This window comes from Lagopus leucura, unplaced genomic scaffold (assembly GCF_019238085.1).
Source record: "Lagopus leucura isolate 7727_CA_CO unplaced genomic scaffold, USGS_WTPT01 Super-Scaffold_100054, whole genome shotgun sequence".
Lineage (NCBI taxonomy): Eukaryota > Metazoa > Chordata > Aves > Galliformes > Phasianidae > Lagopus > Lagopus leucura.
In genome coordinates this window covers 1,423,328-1,445,515 of record NW_024962300.1, presented here as the reverse complement: position 1 = coordinate 1,445,515, position 22,188 = coordinate 1,423,328, and the positions used below count along the sequence as shown (strand labels likewise).

The 22,188-nt window shown below is 40.7% G+C and overlaps 2 protein-coding genes across 4 annotated transcripts; one reads left to right on the top strand and one right to left on the bottom strand.

The window, feature by feature from the left end:
• Positions 1-240: 240 nt before the first annotated feature.
• Positions 241-6,365, bottom strand: HSDL1 (hydroxysteroid dehydrogenase like 1). Of its 2 annotated transcripts, none has more exons than XM_042886050.1 (5): positions 6,297-6,365; positions 4,739-4,971; positions 3,670-4,115; positions 1,916-2,143; positions 241-1,128 (listed from the first exon to the last, which is right to left on the bottom strand). In XM_042886050.1, exons 2-5 carry the CDS (start codon positions 4,956-4,958, stop codon positions 1,027-1,029), a joined length of 996 nt encoding a protein of 331 aa, XP_042741984.1. In that variant the 5' UTR covers positions 4,959-4,971; positions 6,297-6,365; the 3' UTR covers positions 241-1,026. The 2 variants fall into 2 exon arrangements, with proteins under 2 accessions (XP_042741984.1, XP_042741985.1); XM_042886051.1 differs by having other exon boundaries at positions 6,269-6,308.
• Positions 6,366-6,427: 62 nt separating this feature from the next.
• Positions 6,428-21,226, top strand: DNAAF1 (dynein axonemal assembly factor 1). 2 transcript variants are annotated; one of them, XM_042886159.1, is made up of 13 exons: positions 6,428-6,562; positions 6,816-6,952; positions 7,885-8,020; positions 10,022-10,113; positions 10,895-11,116; positions 12,728-12,894; positions 13,171-13,292; positions 13,822-14,036; positions 14,965-15,120; positions 15,774-15,883; positions 18,310-18,378; positions 20,013-20,373; positions 20,690-21,226. In XM_042886159.1, exons 2-13 carry the CDS (start codon positions 6,817-6,819, stop codon positions 20,785-20,787), a joined length of 1,884 nt encoding a protein of 627 aa, XP_042742093.1. In that variant the 5' UTR covers positions 6,428-6,562; position 6,816; the 3' UTR covers positions 20,788-21,226. The 2 variants fall into 2 exon arrangements, with proteins under 2 accessions (XP_042742093.1, XP_042742094.1); XM_042886160.1 differs by lacking the exons at positions 6,428-6,562; positions 14,965-15,120 and having other exon boundaries at positions 6,574-6,952.
• The last annotated feature ends 962 nt before the right edge of the window (positions 21,227-22,188 follow it).

The following is a 22,188-nucleotide window of genomic DNA, read 5'->3' as shown; positions in this document are numbered from 1 at the left end:
TTATTTTGATATTTCAGTGTAACGTTTTAGAAGCACTACTAATGATGATATCAAATACAGAACAAATGTTCTGAATCTTAAGATACATCTTGTTCCAGGCAGCAAATATGTTCAAAGAAAGGACAGCTGTGAAATTTAGTCTCTACAAGAAATACAAGCAGTGCGATACCAGATGACATCTAGTAAATATATATACACATTTTTTAATATAAATAAAAACAGCCATACAGAATCAAGACATCAGTGACTTTTTTTTAATTGTCATATGCAACTAACTTTTGTTCTTAGAACACTCTTTCTTTTTTACTTTTTCTTAGCTAACGTATTTTTTTTTACAATCTGTTTCAATTCTTCAGTCACACTTCAGATTGCTGAAGGAATATTTAAAGCGTGGTCAAAAGCATTCACACTTAGAATAAGAAAGAAAAAAAACCGTTATCTTCAAATTCTTCTGCAGTTCTGTAAGACCTTTTCTGCCATTTAAACGACCTCCAAATTAGTATGACTTTATCAAAATTAAGATGTATGGTAAGTACCCTGTCCAAAAACAATATTTGCACTTAAAACATACAAGGACCTGCCATAAAAAGACCAGAAGACTCATAAACTGCATATTGATTGAATAGGACTGTCTTTTCAAAACAGCATGATTTGTTTTGGGCCCAATATCACCAGAGTTGGAGAATTCTCAAATTCTGTTAACATTACAAATCAAGATTACATAGCACTACACAAAAGACAGTCATTTACTATCAGAATTAAAGTTGTATCTGCTCCTGTCCTATTACCTTACAGACAAAGTGAACTGAGATCAACTCTTTGTCCTGGAGGAATGCAGAGAAGGAGCTGCTTAGCACAACGATGCAGGATCCAGACTTCTAATGTCTAGGTTATTGCTACAAGTAACACTAGTTACACTGTTAAGCAAGTTATGGATAAATTGCAATAAATCCAGGATTCACTTGACCATTTTGTAGCATTCTGATCAGATTCCAGTACTTATTTATAATGGACATCTGGATATTCCTATTTTGCTTTGTGTGTTAAAGCTTCCTTGCGTATAATTCTGCAGAAGTACTGTGCAAACCATGCCCAGATCCATTCAGGTAGACGTTCACCCAGTGTGAACTGTGGAGAAGCAAGGGTGACAAGGGAAGAGAGAAAGAAGAAAGGAACAAGAAGATTAAGATAAATAAACAGTTTGTGTGTGATAAATAAACAGTTTCTCAATCTACCACTAAAGTACAATACTTATTTGAACACAAGCAACTAACACTTTTAAGTAGTTGAATGTAAGGTTATTTAGCTATTTTGGAAAGAGTGTGTTCACACACTTACGTGTGTGCAGCTTGCACGGTGGTGAGGTTCTGCAAATAAATAATGAAGCACTTTGTTCAACAGCAATAGTGCCTACTTTCTTTAGTTCACAAATCTTGCCAGAATCCTTCCTGTTTCTTGTCTTTACTTTGGAGTAATCCACACTTCAATGCCTTCTGGCTCAATCAACAAGGTAATGTCATAAGGTGATGTAAGAGCCCACCATCTTCCCCAAAATTCAAAGTCATACAGAGAACCTGCATCCATGTAGCTTTGGTTAAGAATGTGCACTTTTTCCTGCATTATTCCATCTTCCTTGCCTACCCCGAAGTAGAAGTACAGCCCATAAATTAAGACTGAGCAAGAAGCTACTCTTGTTTGTACTGGATCCAATTCCCAATTGTATTACAATTCTAAAAACATGCATGTTCTTTTAAATGGAAAGAGTGAGATAACACTGCACAATGCCTTTAGATCCTATGGTATATGCTGTACTTTTCCAGAACGCTGATATAGTTTCATTCAGGCTCCTAAGGAATGAAAGTTGTTTTGTTTTTTTTTCCTGACAAACATTAAGTAGTTTGATGAATTCCTTTACCTCTAATGAATGCTTCCAGTAACCAGGAGTCCTTTTGGATAACCCAAGGGTAGAAATAGCATGACTTGCATACTCTTCAGCAGAAGGAAAAAAGAAAGATCTCTTTGATGTAACGCTGCTGCATGACACCATTTTTGTAGCAATTACAAATGGGGTTAAACTCTGAACAAAAATTCCTTTTGAAGCATATTCGTAATACAATGCTCTACTGAAATAGTCCAAGTAGGCCTAGAAAAACAAAAGCAGAAAAAGATATTCAGTTTTGTTTTTACAATGAAGTCCCAGAGCAGATTTTTATTAAAACTACAGAAAAGCTGTAGCATACTTGAAACATGAAGAAAGCACTAGCCTAATATCTGTGAATCAGAATGAGAAATTAGCTTGGCTCAGTCTCATCAGGAGAACAATGCTGATGCCATGCTGAAGATAGGGCTGTCCTGCATGGCCATTTCTCAGAGAGAACAATTGGTGAGTGAAAGGGTTTCTGCTCCCAAACGGCCTTCCAAAAACACAGTTTCCAACCCACTGTTGGAAAAACATCATCCACAAATGCTCTTACACCTACTTTGTGAAAACAACCAAAACCAAAAGCAAGGAAATCAACCACTACGAACACCCTAGGCTGTTCATGCACAAGGAACTTTAGGAAGCTAGAGCAGCTTGTACCCTTTTCAGTGCTTAAGCAACAGTTCATAGACCATGCTTGAAACCTGATCTCAGATCTAGATCAACGATGCTAGCTAAAGTAAGAATTTTTAGTAGTCTTCTGGTTTTTGCTCTTTTCCATTCATTGATATGGCTCAGGTCTACGTACAGTTAGCATAACAAAGGCACAGATGCTCTGCAACAGAGAGATAGGAATCTTAAGACAGATTCCATGCTGAAGAAAATCTACAAGAAGTCATACGTAGCAAGTACTTTCTTCTGCCTGCAGTAAAACCATCTACATTCTCCCAACAGGTATCTTGGAATGAGGCCGTTTGAGGGTTGGGTTCCAGCAGAGGGCAGCAACCATCTGCCCAAAGCAGTAACCGCTGTGTTGATACAGCTGGATCTGGAAGAGATCCTTCCACTATTTCCCCTGCTTCTGTGGATTAAGTGGCAAATTATGCTGCCAAAGTCTGCATCCTCATGCACATTCATATGTTGAGCATCACCTCCCTGTCCCATCCTATTCACTATTGACTGGCTTTCCTGAGGAAGAATAATTGTCTGTGGGTTCTTTTTCATTTCTCCCCAGATATTGTACAGACAGCACTGTAAGAAGCTGCCTGCTCCACCCAGCTACTTAGTATTAGCTGAAGCACTGTGGTGTGGGGTTTTTTGTTTGTTTTGCCACAGCTCTCATTGTAGCGGTAGCTTGTGCATGAATATAATCCCTCTTGCTACCAAATAATCAGTCTGCAAGTACATAAGTACACTGAGATATCTCTGTACAGTTCAGCTACAGAAGAGCCAACAAATTCTTCAGCCTTTCAGTGGGTCATAGAATTGCCACTACTGACCCATACATCATTCCTCCAAGGTAAATGACATTTCCCCTAGCAGTATGATTATGCTGAAGTCCACACATAATTCACATAGCTGACTTAGGCTCGAAGTCCATTACTGGTAAGGAAAAGTTTGCAGTGTAACACATGATATGCAAAAAAAAAAAAAAAAAAAAAAAAAAAAAAAAAAAAAAAAAGAAACCCACAGCCTATAATGCTTTTACTCTTGAGTGCACATTATTAAAACATCACAGCCCAACTTACTTTAGAGGCTCCATAGATCGTTAGCATTGGTGTTGGCTGACAACAGGAAGCAGATGAGACATTCACAATTGCACCTTTCTTCTTCTCTACCATGCCCGGCAACACGATATGCACCATCATGTTAGCAGAAGCAATATTTATGTTGATCATGTCCCACAGCATATCCTCAGACAGGTTAGTAAAATAATCTGGGTAGGTATAAAACAGTCCCACATTATTCACCAAAATCCCAATTTCTCTATCTTTCAGGCCCTCCTTAATGGCATGGTAAGCCTCACGCCCCTTACTGAAGTCAGCTACTATGAAATCTGTTTCCACTTTATAGGTTTCAGATATGTTTCTAGATACAGCCTCCAGCTTCTCTTTGCTTCGGCTGATTAAGATGATATTGACTCCACGTTTGGCCAGTTCTTCAGCATATGCCTTCCCGATACCATCTGTGCTACCTGTAATTAATAGACAAAAAAGTATCAGGGTGAAAGTCAGAACCAGTCCAGTCTTCTATTACAACAGTGCTTTTATAGCTTTATTCCCTTCTCTGAAGATTACATGGTACCAATAATGGTGTTGTGGTTTGAGACCAGCAAAGATAATCTTGTCAGCAGCAACCTTCTATAATCCCACATCCAGACAGGTTTCATACTGTCTATGACAACAGCAAAAAGCTTAATAAAAGGAGAGGATGTCAGGTGTGTGGGACTTAAACTGATAAATTGAGCAAGGGAGCATGTGAAACTCTCAAAGCAAAAACAGTACGTCGGTTGCACCTCTGTCAACCAGGCCTGCCTGCCAGCTCCATGGTTACTTACAGATCCTCATGTGTCCTCATATGTGCTTGAGAGACACCCTGCAATTTCTGAGAAAAGTTGGTCTGGGATTCTTCCCCAGTCAACACACAGAGTTCACCTGTGGAACTGAATTTACTAAGGTGCTCAACAATCATCACTACTCTGGCAAATTAACTTGTTTTCACCTTGCAGCTGTGACCTGACTTAATACAGGCCCTAACTTCTGAGCTCATCTAGCAAATCATATGAACATACACAAATATACTGCTTCAATCTCTTACCAGTGACTACTGCCCATCTTCCGTACCGCTTGACAATATCAATCTCACCAACCAGCTTTGGAATAACATGAAGCCTGAGCATACTGTAAGTGTCAAACACAAGAGTCAGACATTTTCTGACTGTGTACCAAGCTCCAACTATAGCCAGGGCCTCAACGTAAAAACTGCAGGAACGACTGATTTCTCTGTACAGCAGGTTGAAGCGATCCACTGCAGCCATGGTGATCAGAAGTCTTAAAAGGAAAAAGACACAGGCAATTATAATCTTCTCTTCAACCTTTTCAAACCTCTGAGATTTAGCAATTCCAACTGTCCTACACCAGGGAGTAGGAACTAGAAAATAGTTTTCACAGCATTATTATCAACAATGATGCAACACTAAAAATAACAGCAGCGGGGAAATTTCAGGAATCAGTCAGCAGTACTTTCTAGAAGAAAAAAGCAACAACAAAAACACACGATCCCTTTATCATTAGAAAAAGCACATTAAATCCTCCAGATGTGAAAATATGGCAAAGCTTCCATGAAGAACATGAGCAACACATATCAAAATACAGAGTAAGATCAATTTGATTCTATCAAGTTGCTGATGACATTGAGTGGTACAGCTGACACCATAGAAGGAAGCAATGTTGTCCAGAGAGCCTGGGCAGGCACAGGAAGGGGGCACACAAGAACCTAATGACGTTCAACAAGGCCAATTGCAAGGTGTTGCATTTGGGCCAGGGCAATGCCAGGTACGTCTACCTGAGAAGAAATAGTTGAGAACAGCCCTGCTGAGAAGGATGCGGGGATCCTGGTACACAAAAAGTAGGACATGAGCCAGCAGTGTGTGCTTGTAGTCTGAAAAGCCAATGGTATCCTGGACTGCAGCGACAGAGGGGTGACAGCAGGGTGAGGGAGGGGATTGTCCCCTTTACTCTGCCCTCATGATGTCTCATCTGGACTACTACACCCATGCCTGGGAACTCCAGTACAGGAGAGATATGGAGCAGTTGGAGCAGGTCCAGAGAAGATCATGGAGATAATCAGAAGGCTGGAGCATCTCTCCTGTGAGGATAAATTGAGGGAACCAGGCTTGATCAGCCTGGAGAGGAGAAAGCTTTGGTGAGACTTTGCTGCAGTACTCTAGAACTTGAAGGGACCTTATAAGCACATAACTTTCTGTATAGGCAGACAGCAGTAGGACAAAGGGGAATGGCTTTAAACTAAAAGACAGGAGATTTAGCTTAGATGAGAGGAAGAAATTCTTCACTAAGAGAGCAGGGAGACCCCGGCACTGCTGCCCAGTGAAGCTGCGGGTGCCTTATTCCTGGAGATGCCCAAGGCCACGTATGGGGCCCCGGGCAGCCTGAGCAGGGGGTTGACACCCAGCGCAGGGCAGGGGGCTGGAACTGGATGATCTCCTCGATGACTGTAAGAAATCGTGGAAATGCCATGTTTTTTAGTCCCGGTTCGTGACCCCAGCCCGCCGCTCGCCCCTTCTCCCCGCGCAGCGCAGCGGCCCTGGCGCGCTGCTCCAGCCCTGACCTCTCGGCCCGCCCGGCCCCGGCCCTACCGCGTCGCAGCACAGTGATCCCGCGCCCCGACGCTGCGCCGCCGTCACCAGAGCGCCGCCGGCAGCCGCGGGGCCTTATGGGCGCGCACGGCGTTGCCATGGAAGCGGCGGCCGTTGGGGCGGGAGCCGGGAGTCCGCTTGGCTCCCCGTCCCTTCCTTCCCGCTCGGCCGACGGCTTCTGCTGACCGCCGGGCCCGGACGGGCTGCTGGCCTTGGGCATCCGGCCCGCGTCCCTGCTGCCAGCACGAGCTGAGCTGCGGGAGCAGGTAATGGAGAGCCGTCCCGGGGCTGCAGGCCGGCGCTGAGGAGAACAGCGCCTTTGTGCTGCCGTGTGCTGAGGGGGTCTGGGCCGCGCCGGCACGGTGCTGCCCGCTGAGCAGCCGCACGCTCCGTAATCTGCTCGTTCCGGTCTCCTCTGCCTCTGACGGGTCCTGCCAAAGCTTTTGGACGTAGCGTCTGGCAGTAGCGCTGTGAGCCGCGCGGCGACCTGACACGGCTTGTCTAAATCTCGTATCTCAGAATGCTGTCACGCAGCAGAGACTTGGAGAGAGGCCACGCAGGAGCGGTCATTGCGCCAGAGGTGTTGAGAGAGACGCTGAGCAACACTGGAAATGAAGCTGCCCACGCACTGAGTGAAGGCTGTCCTGTCAGCAGAGGTGAGCTCTGGCAGCTGCACTGCTGGGAGGCACAGGGCAGCAGTGATTGAGCTGAGTCCACGCAGCTGGGAAAAAAACTGTTGTTGAGTATATAAGAGTCTGTTGTTAAGTTTGTTTTTTCCCACACTGAATTCACTGAAGGTCTTGCTGTAACTGAGGCTTACTGGCCCTTCCCCTCCCGCCATTCCTTGTTTCTTGAATTTCCTTTTTCTGGAAGCTTACTTTATGTATTGAAGTCATACATCTGGCCTTACCTCTAATTGTTTTAATTACAGTCATATTTGTGACTTGTGTACAATCATCCTATTTGTTTCTTTCTTAAGAGTCAGGACCAGAAGCAAAGCTAGAAGGTTCTGAGCAGGAATCTGAAGAGAAAACTATTGAAAATGCAATTGGCCAGAGGCAGAGTAAAGACAGCTTGAATAACTATAGCACTGGAGACACCCTCCAAAAAGTACAAAAAAGTAAATTTGTGGAAGAGCAGACAGTTTTTGTGTTGACTGATACACCATTATCTTTACGCATTAAAGTAGTCTTAGCGCGTAAATTAGGCTTTAGCAGTCTTGTTTAGCTCTAATTATTGTTAATTACATGTAATATACAGTGGATGTCCAAGATCCTAAAACATTGGTGCCAGTATCGTATTCTCACTGTATATTATAATAATACCTAAGACTTAAGTGTTTTGCCTTTCATATGTAAACAAATGCAATATTTCAGCAGTTTATTTTGTTACTAGTTATTGTTGTATTTTGTCTCCTATAGAAAGTTAAGCTTATTTTAATTAAAAAGATCTGCAAAAATCTTGGTTAGAACGCAAATTTTCTTGAAATTCATATTCAAGTGCTTTTCAGTATTTTTCTGAACTAACTGGAAACATGACACAATATTCCTCCACCCATACTGAACTGCAACTTGTTTTCTTACAACAGATGTTAAAACTGAACAGAAAGCCATCAACTGTACATCCAGAGCAGATCAACGGGATGAGCAAAAATTGGTTGGTGATCACAAGTCAGTAACCAGCTCATTCAGTCAAAAGACAGAAGAAAAAGGGGGCTGTGTGAGGTAAAATATTGTTTATTGATGGTTTTTATTTAAATCCTGGCATCACTGAAATCAGTAGGAGCTTCACATATTTACTCTCTACATGTTAACCTTAACTCTGGAAAATGATTTTGAAGATGAACTTGAGATTAATCAATAACTCAGGAATTGTTGATATGTACTTCTTTTTATTTAGCAAACTACCTTTTAAATGTATGATGTAGTTTTTAGTGGATTTGGAAAAATTTCTGCAAACTCTTGTGGGACCAGATTTGACCAATTCTCAGTATGAATTCAAAGGATGCACTGTATTAATTCATCTTAATGTAAATATTACAGCTGTCAGGACAATTTTTGGCAGAGGTATGTGAAGGGACAGAGGCCCTCCGAGTTACCAGGAACTAGGTTGGATAAGTAACTTCATTATCCCAGGCTAATCAGGCCATCAAAATTAAATTAAAATTAAAGTAAATTAAATAAATGTGAGTAATGATGTCAGAAGTGCAACAACTGCACATGATACTTAGCATTCTTAAGGAACAGATTTTATGGTTCTGTAAATTGCCTAAGGATGCTGATGATTTGATTAAATGCTGCTCGAATAGCTCAATGGAAACCAGAGTAATACACCGCATGTACACTGTGTATAGTAGCATACTTGGGCTCACAGTGCAAGAAAACAGTATGTTTTAGAGATTTTGCTCAACATTTATAAATCCTTCATTCCTCCAGAGGTTTATTTCAGCCTGTAGAGCAGTAACAGGCTGACAATCATATTTGGTATTGCCCCAAGAACTAGTCAGTTTACTGCATTAGACCTTTGTTCTTCAGCAATATTGAAGTTTACAGCATGGTAAGTGACTGTATCTAACAGAGAAATCTCAGAGTTCATGGTGAAAGATACACCTTCACTGCCTTTACTCATGGTGTTGTTTGTTTTGAAAATACCTGCTTGCCAAGGAAGTCTTACTGTTAAAAGTTTTAGTCCTACAAATAAGACCACAAATGCCAAGTTCAGTCTATTAATAAGGGACTTGGAAGTGGAAAATAATTTTGTATCATATAGTATCATGCTATTGCAATATTTCTTTAGGTGAAGGATATCTACTACAAGTTATATTTCGGGTGGAATTTTGTTTTAAAAGAATTTGATCTTCCTATGCAGGAAAAAATCTGTGTTTTCAGCTTCAGAATGTTTTTACTAGATATCTTCTTGATGGGTTCCCAATTTTATTCCCTATGCTAAAATTGTGTTTAGCTGTGCAGACTGGCCTCCAAAAGAGTATCCAGTTATTCTTTGTAAAGTTTGTGCTGGAGGACTGCCACCTCCATGGAACTATCAGTGCAGTGCTCTCTAGAGCAGGATCTGCAACAACCGCAAGTTTATCCTTGGTCTCTGCACATCTGTAGCCCTGGGCTTCCCTTGGGATCCTTTTCTGGGTTCTCACTTGAATGAATGCTCTCGTAAACAGAACTGAATGTTAAGTAATTACCATTTAACTGATGCTGCCCATTTTCTGCTCTGGCATTCCTAGCCAATTAAAGAGGTGTGCTAAAATGTTACTGGCTGCCAGCCTTTCATCAAAATGTTAGGTTGATAACTATTGACTTTCTAGTCTGAAATGGTGACTCAGGGTCCTAGGTGTTGCTTATTGGCTATGCCAGCAGAGATGTTGCACCAAAGCAGCAAAAAATGGAGGAAAGGGCAGAAGAAGAAATAACCAGTCTAACAAAAATTCATGCTGCTCTTTTTAAAGAAGATGAGCTCTCTAACATCCTACCTACATTCTCTTTTTATAGCAGAAATAGGAAGGGCCTGGTAACACACTTCAGGCTGGTATGAATGGAAAGCAAATCTAAAAAAATGTAGAGCTTTTTCACTCTGAGTATCGTCTTGTAAGCTGTAGCTATTTCTCTTGCATAGAAGAAATATTAATTATTTTGCATTGAAATCTGTTTTATAAAAAATAATAGAATGTGTGCTGAAGTTTTTTTTGCTTCTGCTTCCTATTATTCTTTTAGAATGACAAAAAAGATTCTGCAAGACATTTGTAAGCAGCAAAAGTTGTACTTGACCCCATCCTTAAATGATACGCTTTACTTGCATTATAAAGGTAAGCCGTGTACAAGATTGTATGGATGTATCACTCTAAATAGTATCCTGGCAGGGAATCTAGTTTATGGCTCACTGACGTGAGGTAGGTATTTGAACATCATTTTAAATGAGAAACATAATTTAATTTGATATAATAATGTAATTGTGAAACAAAACGAGCAAATATGAAGGTAGAAAAGTGAACCTTAGGCGATTGGCCTGATTCATTTTGTAGAGTCATTCAAAAGATTGATAGGAACCAAGAGGCACTGCTGTTTTAGAAAAGATGTCTTAAAGTACTGATCTAATTCATATGTTTTATTTTTAAATGTCTTTGTGTAACAAAGTTGTTCACCAAATTTTGGGACTTCTGTAGTGACAAAACAACAGTAAACACACGCTGTATGTTCTCAAATACTACTGAAAGAATAAGTTGCTAGAACAGGTCACCCTTTTCTGATCTCTGAGCAGTTTTTCCGATTATCCAGCATGGTGAATGGTTTTAAATAAACACAACATGCTAAACTTACCTTCAACATTTGACTTTATGTTTACTATTTTCTCAGTATTTAAGAATCTAAGCGCTCCACAAGATGAAGACCAGAATAGGTACCTTGTAGGTACATTTTCTCCCTTAATGGGCCAATTGAATTGCTAGAAGTCTTACCATCAGTTTTAGTGCAGGTATTCTCACAGGCTGTTTCAGCAGCACTGGCTTAATGAATTTATGCTTTGAATGACTTAATTTTTAGCCAACGCAGTTTCAGTTTGAAACATCTTTTTTGGTTTTTTTTCTGCAGGATTTGACCGCTTGGAGAATCTTGAAGAGTACACTGGGCTGAGGTGTTTGTGGCTGGAATGCAATGGCTTAACAAAAATTGAGAATTTGGAGGCTCTGACAGAGTTGCGCTGCCTCTACTTGCAGCTCAATTTAATTAACAGAATCGAAAACCTGGAGTCCTTACAAAAGCTGGATTCCCTCAATCTGAGTAACAACTATGTCAAGACCATTGAGAATCTCTGTAAGGACTGCTGGTGAAGGATGTTTTGAGTTACAAGAAGCCCATAGTCATAAGATTTGACAGTAGTTTCATTTTTAAATTATTATTATTTGTATTAAAATGTTGCACAGTATCCAATACCGAAGTCCACGAGGCGACTATCAAATCAAATCTATGTATTTTAGTTTAACAGTTCTGCAGTTTAAGTATATGAGGAAACAGAAAACACATAATTACTACTTAAATACAAAGACCCAGAAATGTTTAGTGTTTCCTCTAGTGCTGCACCCTCAGCAAGTTTGCTGACGACACCAAGCTGAGTGGTGCGGTTGATACGGTGGAAGGAAGGGATGCCATTCAGAGGGACCTCAACAGGCTGGAGGGCTGGGCTCGGGTGAACCTGATGAGGTTCAACACGGCAAAGTGCAAGGTTTTGCATTTGGGCCGGAAGAACCCCAGGCACCTGTACAGGCTGGGAGGAGCGGTCCTTGAGAGCAGCTCGGCAGAGAAGGACCTGGGGGTCCTGATGGATGAGAGACTGAATATGAGCCAGCAGTGCGCTCTGGCAGCTCGAAAGGCAAATGGGATCCTGGGCTCCATCAGGAGAGGGGTGGCCAGCAGGGACAGGGAGGTGATTGTCCCTCTCTACTCAGCTCTTGTGAGGCCCCATCTGAAGTACTGTGTCCAGGTGTGGAGCTCTCAGTACAAGAAAGACATTGAGATTTTGGAAAGGGTCCAGAGGAGGGCGACTAAGATGATCAGGGGGCTGGAGCACCTCCCCTATGGGGACAGGCTGAGGGAGTTGGGCTTGTTCAGCCTGGAGAAGAGAAGGCTGCGGGGTGACCTCATTGCAGCCTATCAATACCTGAAGGGAACCTACACCCAGGAGGGGAGTAAACTCTTCAAAAGGGCTGATAACAGCAGGACTAGGGGAAATGGTTTTAAGTTGAAGGAGGGAAGATTTAGGTTGGATGTTAGGGGGAAGTTCTTTACTAGGAGAGTGGTTAGGCCCTGGAACGGGCTGCCCAGGGAGGTTGTGGATGCCCCGTCCTTGGACGTGTTTAAGGCCAGGTTGGACGGGGTCCTGGGCAACCTGATCTGAATGTGTATGTTTGGTGGCCCTGCTAGGCAGGGGGGTTGGAACTACATGATCCTTGGGGTCCCTTCCTACCCGGGTGATTCTGTGATTCTGTGATTTCCTCACTTCTTAATACCATCTCGGTACTCCTCTGTTTTGCAGACAGGCTGTCAATCTGTGTTTTACCATTTACTTTACAGTTACAATTTGCTTTGGCAGTTGCAGATGTGATACCAAATCTTTTACATCTGTTAAAGGACTATTTTCTTTTATGTACATTAAGAGTAATCTAAAACAGAAGTTTTTGTGTAACTAACTAGTTTGAAACATGAATTAACAACAACCAACCAGTATTAAAACAAATAACTATTTTTCCTGAGGTGAAGGAAGCAGCTTTGGAGGCATAGCCAAAAAATATGTATAAGTAGAGCAACAAACTTGAGAAAAAAGCTACCCATGTTTCAGTACAGTGATGTTGAAAATTCTACTTGCTCCAGACAGTTTTCTGTGAAGCAGTGGCTCTCTCCTTTCATTGTGTTCTTTCTGTCTGACAGCTTGTCTAAAAATCCTGAACACTCTGCAGATTGCTCACAATAAGTTAGAAACAGTGGAAGACATACAACACTTGCAAGAATGTCCAAGTATTTCTGTTCTCGATCTTTCCCACAACAACTTAAGTGATCCAAATATTGTAACTGTTCTGGAGACAATGCCTAATTTGGTAAGCCAAATACAGCTGAGGGTATGGATTAAGCGTATGAGTGAATCTTACGAAGCTGTTTTGTCCAGTAATCCAGCATGTGATGGGTCTTGATCTAAAATAATTGTTATTAAACATTATTAGCCCTTTTGTAGATGACTTACGGCAACTGTTTTATTCACCATTTGTTTTTGAAAGGTTAGAGGCAGTGCGTACCCAAGCTGTATGCTTTTCGTTTGTTGGATTGTTAGTTTGTTTGCAGCTCAACTTTTAAAAATTATTTCCATGTTTCTCTAGCATGTGCTGAATTTAATGGGAAATCAAGTGATTAAGAAAATCACTAATTATAGAAAAACACTTACTGTTCGACTGAAACAGCTAACGTATCTGGATGACAGACCAGTATTCCCAAAGGATAGGTAAGAAGCAGAGGCATCTTTTCACAGCAGTAAGGCTCAAATGATCTTGTCTATTTTTTAATAAATATTTTCATGGAAAGAAAAGACTGGTTTAATTTACTGCAGGCAGGTGCCTTTCATTACAATAGAATTATACTAGAGAGAGCTACATACCTTTAAAAAAAAAAAAAAAAAAAGAAGATAAGTATTGAACAGAATTGTTCTACAGGAATGTCTACAGACTGCAGAATCGAGTCATAATTTCAACAGAAGCTGAGCAGGTGTCTGGGAAAGCAGAGCCATGATCACAACTCCTGATGGATCTCTGGTGTTGTAACCACTCATGCTTAGATAATATTATTTCTTTTGTTGCCGTTCAGCTTGCAAGAAAAGATGCAGGTGAAGCCCTGCTCCATAAGGGATTGCCATTGCTATCTTCCTTTTCCCTGTTGAAAATACTTGGTGCTGTTACAAACTATTTTAAATTTCTCTTCTGTCAGAGCAATGAGCTTTTTGGCTGTATTACAGTGAGCTCTTTTCTTTTCCATAGAGCCTGTGCAGAAGCCTGGGCTGTTGGAGGGCTTGAAGCTGAGAAGGCAGAAAGGGAAAAATGGGAAACTAGAGAGAGAAAAAAGATCCAAGATAGCATTGATGCTTTAGCTGCAATCAGGCAAAAAGCATTGGAAAAGAAGACACAGAAATATATAGAAGAAAGAGATGCAGTTGCAAAACATGGAAATGAAGGTGCAACAGACATCATAGAAGGTTTGTGGTTCATATTTTAGATGTTTGTCACAGCTTTTCCAGCTGTTGTGCTCTGCACCAGAGAAAGCAGGTGCAAGTCAGTGCCACAGTAGCTGCAGTAAGTATTGGTGAATGGAGGCAGGTAGCAACCCAAAAGCTGTATTTCCCCAGAATGCAGAATGGAGCTGGATTCAGGCACCTGGGGGCTCCAGCACAACCCCACATTAACCACAAGTCCGCTTCCAGGTACCCCTGTGCTGCTGCTTTAATTAACTGTAACTGGTTAAACTTAGAGCCTATCCACAGTGATAACGCAGGGAATTGGAGGAAGGTCTTTAATTAGTTAAGGTTTCACTTACTGCCCTTTTCTATGCCACTAATTCTCATTATTCAAGATAGAATAAATTTATGACCACTGATAATCCACAGCCTAACATTTTCAAGGACATCATGCATGTTTCAGGATAAACAAGACTGAAGCCAAGTGATATGGGAGTACTACCCTGTAGAGAAGTATTTGTGAGGTACATTTTGACATTGTACAGGCTCTGAAGTCAGACATAGCTGACTAACAAGTAAAAGTTTTGCAATAAGCTGATAGATTGCATAAAGTAGATGATACTGATCATCAAAATGTGCAAGCATATATTTTAAATGTAGTGAGTCCTCTCAAATTTAAATACAAATATAGCATAATTATTTACTGTATTGCACTCTCTAGCTGAGATCTTGCTGGAGAACTGTAGTTGCAGGGGAACTGAGATGGGAAGACCCACAGCAGTGCCACAGTGCTGGGAAGACTGCTGATTTGTGAATAGCTGCTCAAGCAAACCAGGAGCTTTTGATGTGCATCTTTGGCTATGCTAATACGACCATATGCAGTTTCGATATTTATAATAAGTAACAACAGATTAACTCAGCAGTTCTAGTGAACTCATTTCTTCTATAGGAGCATCTGCAAATTCAGGTAACGAAGAAAATTACAGTGCATCAGAGATATCAAATTTATCAGAACAGCAAGAACCTCAAGAGAAGACAGAGAAATTTGGAAATGAAAATTTTGATGCTCATGATGATGTGAGAACGCTCCTAATAGACAGAGGAGGTAACACTGACTTCCCATCTGGAAAGATTCCTGAGGCTGCACGTGAATCAAATTCTTACAAATGCTCAGACTTCAACAGGAAGATAGATGGTAAAGTACGGAGTGAAGAATCAAACCAAACTGGAGAAGTACAGATGATAAGCCCAGCAGACTCAGTGTAGCTCTCCTTTCCTGTGATTCCAAACAGCTGATTCGTAGCTGAAAACATTCTACTGGATTTCCATAGCAATGAGCTGGAAAGCAAGTCATTCTGGATAAAATATTATTTTAATATTACAAAGAAAACTATTCGGAGTGCCCAGTCTGCAGCTTCTGATAAATGAAACTGGAACTCTACTTCTCATGTGTGCTAGATTTAATGACAGTACAGGAGAGCTTACAGGCTTCCCTTGCTCCCAAGTCTGTATAGTGTTTCTTCCAGCAAAAGCTGGGCTTCACTCAGAGACAGCTCTGTGCCTTCACACACAGAATACTTTTTTTTACATGAATACGTGAATGCATTATTGAAAAGTACAAATATTTATGAAATGTAAAGGGAACCAAGGTTATGACAAAACACTGAATTCGGCTATTTGCTTCTACAGCGCTCACTGTTGCAGCACACAATCTTTTATTCAGCTAGTTCTCTTCAACTTGCTATCTCTATTTCTTAGATCTTCCAATACAGAAGACAGCTTCTGAAAGGGCTGTGGTTCCTGAACTGGCTGAGTGTGCTGAAATCGAGCAGATCAAATGTGAGACACCAGAGAAACTTCGACTTGGTGTATGTATTAGATTCTGGTTTTATTTTCAGATTTTGGTTTGCTTGTTGTCTACTCCAAATTAATTCCTTTGACATCCTGGCTAGATAAAGTATATGGCCAGATTTCCAAGAAAGGTCCACTACTAGGAAAAGTAGGAGAAAAAAAAAAATTAAGTGGAAAGAATTTACTACTGTTACCAAAGTCTGTTCTGTCCTTTGGCTATTAGATAGCCTGAAGTTGAACTTCTAGGTCTAAGATTTCTGTGGAGAGAGTTAGCAAGGACTTCCATGTGAAAAATAGAAATCGCAATAGAAAGAATCCAGGGAGCAAATACGTCCTTCTAAGGAAAACTCCAATGAAGTATTCATTTGAGAAGAGAAACGATCATAGGAAAAACATAAGGAGCACATAGCCACCCAGTTATTGTCAATATTAGCTGGTAATATTGGATGTTATAATTGGTTCTCAAAATAAAACTTGCAAGCATATTTCCATGTTTCATGTAGGCAGTAAAGGATTAGCATTTCTAATGTATTCTTGTTTTCTAAGATTTCTATCTGATGATGCAAACATTTAAGCATTTCGTCATATTTGGCCACGAAGAAATGAGTGTGACCACTGAGAAATAGAATTTGAGTGCAAAGGAGTATTATTCAGTATACTCTAGCTACAACCCTACTGCAAAACCGACAGTGCCAGATTATGACACAACTGCAACCTGTTGAGTTTAGGATTTTCCAGAGTAGTTAATATATCTTGTGCAACACTGCTAACTAAATTCTTACTGAAATGCTGTAGAAAAGTCACTTACATCTCTTCTGTGCTCTTAATGACTAGGAAAAAAAAACATCCTATTACTGTAAAGCTCAACTCATTGTTTCAGTAAGGGCTTATTGCTGCATCTTCCTATTCAGGTGTTTTTGATAATAGACTTAACAAGGGTAGTGGAGAGAACTGGCAGCAATTTCAAGTATATACAATGTGATTTTCATAAGCAGAACCCGCAGGGCTGAAATACAAGCTCTTTTCTTGCTGCTGTATGGCACCATTGTGTAACACAATATAAAAGAAAAGCTTCAGCATGCCTACATGAAGTTTCTTTCATCACAGAAGAAGTAGGAATATTATAATTCTACAGAAGGGGAAAAAAAAATCAACAAATCTCATACTAATGCACATTTCAGTGTTCTATGCTATGCTGTTCTACAGCTGATACTTAACGTCAGGAGCTTCTGGCAGCAACCTCCAATACTTACGCTATTGCAGATTTTCCAGAGGCGTTTAGCACTGACATAGCAGGGGGTGGCTGAGAAGATGCCGTAAATTAGGATTTCTGAAGAAGTCTGTAGTCTTTATTCAAATACTGGAGCCCACGGACGGTCTCAGTAGTAACACAAGTGAGAAGAGAGGGGAAGATTTATAGTGCACTGGATCTGACGTCCCTGTGTCGAGCAGAAACAAGTCAGACGTGCACAAACTGGTTTTCATGCGTAATCTTCAGCAGCGTTTGAACTAACAGCTATTTCCCTTCTGACACCAACCTACAATCAATCCTAATGCATGCATTTTTCATTCTAAAACGGTGTGAATTCAGGATGTGCTACACCAGCACGACCACATCAGGAAACAAGTTTTGTTTTATTTCTGTACACGTCTTCACATACAAGACCCTGCAGATCAGATGATCCTGATGCTGCTGTGCCAAGTGAATAGCTGTACAAAACCAGTCTGCTCTAAAACATAGTACTAAAGGAGGTGCTTTTACCAGCATTAGACTGCAGTGAGAAATTGCTGAAAGGTATTACGTTCTACCTGAAATTTTGTATTTTACCCTCCATTTTTGCTTTCATTGTCAGCAACTAGCGTGTGATTTAGAAAATGTTTTCTAATGGAAACCTGGAAGAACTGATCCTGTCTGAGGGAAAAAATTCTGAGCAAGTTTCCAGTTCCATTTCCTTAATTACATGGCATTCACAGTAAAACATTTACTGAGAAATTGTTTCAAAAAGTCAGAAGATCTTATTTTGGCTTTTACCAAAAAGATGAATTACAGTTAAGATTAAGTTTATTGATAGATAAGAGACAGCCAAGAGATGTAAACCACATTTCCTTTTAAAATTGTGTTAGTGTCTTCTTGTCTATCCATCTTTCTTCCTCTTTTTTCTTTTTTTTCCTTTTTGTTTTCATAGTCAGAATAGTAGAAAAGAGCATTCCACTTGGCATTGTTTATCCCTTTCCCATTTACTATTTCTGGAAGCAGATGAATTGTCTGTTTCCCACATGTTTAACACAGAAAACTGTCATCTTGGAGAGCATGACAGTCCAGTTTTTCTAGTTGCAGCTCCTTACCTGGAACAGCACTGTATTAAAAATATTCCCAGGGAGATGAAGATGTCATATTTATTATTTGAGCTAACTTTTCCCACTGACTTGTGATTGTCTTCAGGAACTACCTGATTTAGAAGACACAGATGTAAAGGAATTTCCTCCAGAAGAGGAAATATTTATTCAAAAGGTAAGATCCTTAATTGTACCATTGATGAAGTTTGCCTAGCTAATGTTTTGCAAAAGGAAGGTAATCTCAGTTGTGAAATGCTGTTTTGGGAGATACAATCAGTTGTGTATTTATAAACTAAAATGGATGTTTAGGCAGATCTTGTTTATCCCCTTGTAAATTTTCTTTTAATTTGATTTTTTTTAAGTTTTACCTTGTAGAAATTGGAGAATGAAAAACTAAAGTCCAAAAATGTGACAGTTAAATAAGATTAGTTTCTTATAATATAGTATTGAAATGAAGATTATTCATAAAGTATACTTCACCAGTACGAATTAGCTGCAGAGGATTGAGTAGGTTGTCCAGATAGCCTACTGCTGAATAAAAGCAAACCTTTCAACTTAAAATACAGAGATCAAAACTCTTTGGCTTCACTTTAAACTAGAGAGACACAATGCAGTGCCAGCCCACTTGGTCCATGCTCAGATTAATCTGGTAGGCAAGACTATAGACAGAAACAGAAGAGGAAGAAGCAAAATAAAACAACAAAGATTGAAAGCACAGCTTTGATTCTTGTGCTGCTGGTGGCTCATATGTGCCGTGCTGGAAGTAGGCTGATAGAGTATGCAGTTCTGCAATAGCTTGGAGGGACTTGTAAAATTTTGTGTAAGGCATGGGTTTCTCTTGCTCTTCTGGTTACGTGCTGTACCGGTGTCGCAAAATGTCTTGGCCAACAAAGCCTCCAGTTAAATAGAAGATAAGAGAAGGAATAGAGCAGGGCACAAAGAGGATTAATAAAGCGTGTTGGCAGCTCTCGTACTCCCCAGGGCGTTTGGTTCTTAAATGCAGTTAGTTAAAGATGTCAGATCCCTCTTTTGGGCAGTGTCTGTAAGTCCTAGCAAAGTTCAGTGCATTGTGTAAGTGAGTCATGCAAGCATTGCTCACAGTGGTGAAATGTAGACCTCTTGGTCTTGGTCTTGCTGCTTTACTCCCCAAACCCTCCACTTCAGAATAAGTTCTTCAGCAGAAATCCAGCCTTGAGTTCCCATTGCCTCTTAATTAAGGTCATTTCCTGAGCACTGGAAGTGCCAAAGTTAAATTCTTGTTATGATTAAGGTAATATAATAGATCTGAGCCCATTAATCCTCTTGCCCTTGTCAGTGACTTGCTCTTGAAGTATGTACTTTTGGGTTTTTGTTTCTATTCAGTCTGATATAAAAAGAAATTTGTGTTCAGGTTGACTCAATATCAACCAGCTTGAGTAAATCAAAGGGCCGTGCTACTCTGATCTGGTCTACGCAATTAGGATCCTCTGTTTTTTTTTAATGTAATGCTCCTATTCACTTTGGTACAGTGAACTGGAAAAGAAAAGAGTTCTAGATTTCAGCAATTGCTATTGCTGAATTGCTGCAATTACCTTTTCTTGTAGGAATGATTAGTAGCTTATGATCAGCTCATGGCTAATGTGTGGCATACTTAACCCAAGATCAGTTTGCAAAAAAGCAGAACAATGGCTATGAAGCAGGTCTTCTGTACATTTTGACAGAAAAACACATCAAGACTAGCAATAATGTATGGATCCAAGTGATATTTACCTATTCTTGCTGTTACATCTAACATAGTAATATTTTCAATTACATCTTCTACCTTTCCAGCAAGAATATCACCCAAAGATTGAAATAATTTCTGAAACGACAAATGATGGTGATTCTGCATTAGAGGAAAGCAATAAAAACACATTTGAGGACTCAGTAGGAGAAGCTGCAACATCCATTTTTTCAAATGTGCATAAGATCCATAAAGAGCAAGAAAAGGAGTGCTTGAGACCCCTTGTTAAAGAATTCTTCACAGAGCCTTCTTATTCAGAAGAAGACAAACCAGCTAAGCCCAGTAAAGTCTTGGTACAGGAGATTACCCCCCAACCTCCTAATAACCTACTGTTGTCATCAGTCTGCAGTCAGCCAGATGACCCCAGCCAACAGGAAGGGGGCAGAAAGATCACCATTGCTTGCTCTGGTAAGATTACAGCCGTGCAATTAATCACAGAGAAGAATGGGTGGCACATATGTGCTGACGTTAGGGATGTGTTGAGCTCTTGTGGAAAAAAAAACAAAACAAAAAACTGTAAGTCCACAATGTAACTTAACAGTCACCTCTGCTTTTTGTTTACATAGGAATCCTAATGAATTAAAAATTAAAGTGTTCTCTTTTTTTACACGAGTCATTGCTGAGTTTAATCTAAATGTTTTTTAAAAACTGGGCTCCACACTTCTATTTCCAGAATTAGAAATCACCAGTGAGTTTCACCTACCTTTAACTTGCCTTTCAACAGGGAGTAGTAGTGGTGGAGGAGTACAGCTGCTGGCTGAAGGTGAGGAGTGTTCTCATGAACCCCATGACGACACGGACAGTGAGAGGGGATTAGACTGATGGCTTTCAGTACAACAGATCATATCTGGAGCATCATGCCTGGCTGACTGCATACGGCTGCTCTCAAGATGCAAAGCTCAGCAATGGAACTGCTTGTTAAAACAGACCTTACACTTATTATAAAAACCCAGTGCCTCAAACAAGAGTATTTCAGTCATTCAGCACTGATGTTGCTCCAACACGTGACCTTCAGGGCAGGTAAGGAGTGCCTCGTGTTCCCCCTTCCAAAGGTGCTCCTCTCTGGGGCAGCTTTCCAGCTGTACTACCAGTAGAAGTGAGGGCACTTGTGTTTTAAGGTTAAATTCTACTCTGTCATGTCCTTTCCTTTCCATTGCATCCTTCTAGAAATGTTTCTTCTGTAACTTATGGTTTGTTACTTAGTTTCAATCCATATTGCAACATGTTTCTGTCATTTGAACTAAATAAATATTCTACTTGTAACCTATCATCAATACATGTCATACTGGGTAGACTTTAATGACAAACCAAGATTTTAAGGGTCAAATATTCATAGACACTGTGATAGTTCACACAAAACCAAATGCAGAAATAATGTCTGAGAATGGAAAATATGATTTTACCTTTTAAGGCAATCTGTTTTTAATTTTACCTTTTAAGGCAATCAATGAGAAAGGCCAATGGCTTACTGGGGTGCATGAAAAAGAGCGTGGCCAGCAGGTCAAAGGAGGTGATCCTCCCCCTCTACTCTGCCCTGGTAAGACCTCATCTGGAGTACTGCGTCCAGTTCTGGGCTCCCCAGTACAAAAAAGACAGGGATCTCTTGGAAAGAGTCCAGCGGAGGGCCACGAAGATGGTGAAGGGCCTGGAGCATCTCCCCTATGAGGAAAGGCTGAGTGAACTGGGTCTGTTCAGCCTTGAGAAAAGGAGACTGAGAGGGGACCTGATCCAGGTCTATAAATATCTAAGGTGTGGGGGGCAGAATGGCGAGGCCGGACTCTTTTCAGTGGTGAGTGGAGACAGGACAAGGGAAAATGGCCAGAAACTGCAGCATAGGAAGTTCCGCACAAACATGCGCAAGAACTTCTTTACAGTGAGGTGACGGAGCACTGGAACAGGCTGCCCAGGGAGGTGGTGGAGTCTCCTTCTCTGGAGATGTTCAAGACCTGCCTGGATGCCTACCTGTGCGGCCTACTGTAGGGAACCTGCTTTGGCAGGGGGGTTGGACTCGATGATCTCAGGAGGTCCCTTCCAACCCCTACAATTCTGTGATTCTGTGATTCTGTGGTGGAACATTACTGACGACTGCCATTTTAATGTTTTTTTTTTTCTCTTGACAAAAAATGAAACAAAAATAGCCAGCCAGTCAGTGGTGGATAAATTGGGTATTAAAAGCAGACTAAAGGAATTCTCTGTTCAGTAGCTTCTCTTTTATTCTACAGT

What these genes read in the sequence shown, in the direction of transcription:
- HSDL1 (XM_042886050.1), bottom strand. Translation starts at nt 4,958, where the DNA reads ATGGCTGCAGTGGATCGCTTCAACCTGCTGTACAGAGAAATCAGTCGT. An exon ending in CGATCTATGGAGCCTCTAAA is followed by an intron (nt 2,144 to 3,669) that starts GTAAGTTGGGCT and finishes TTGTTTTTCTAG; the next exon opens with GCCTACTTGGACTATTTCAG. An exon ending in ACTGGAAGCATTCATTAGAG is followed by an intron (nt 1,129 to 1,915) that starts GTAAAGGAATTC and finishes GCTTCTCCACAG; the next exon opens with TTCACACTGGGTGAACGTCT.
- DNAAF1 (XM_042886159.1), top strand. Translation starts at nt 6,817, where the DNA reads ATGCTGTCACGCAGCAGAGACTTGGAGAGAGGCCACGCAGGAGCGGTC. An exon ending in GCTTTACTTGCATTATAAAG is followed by an intron (nt 10,114 to 10,894) that starts GTAAGCCGTGTA and finishes TTTTTTCTGCAG; the next exon opens with GATTTGACCGCTTGGAGAAT. An exon ending in CCAGTATTCCCAAAGGATAG is followed by an intron (nt 13,293 to 13,821) that starts GTAAGAAGCAGA and finishes TCTTTTCCATAG; the next exon opens with AGCCTGTGCAGAAGCCTGGG.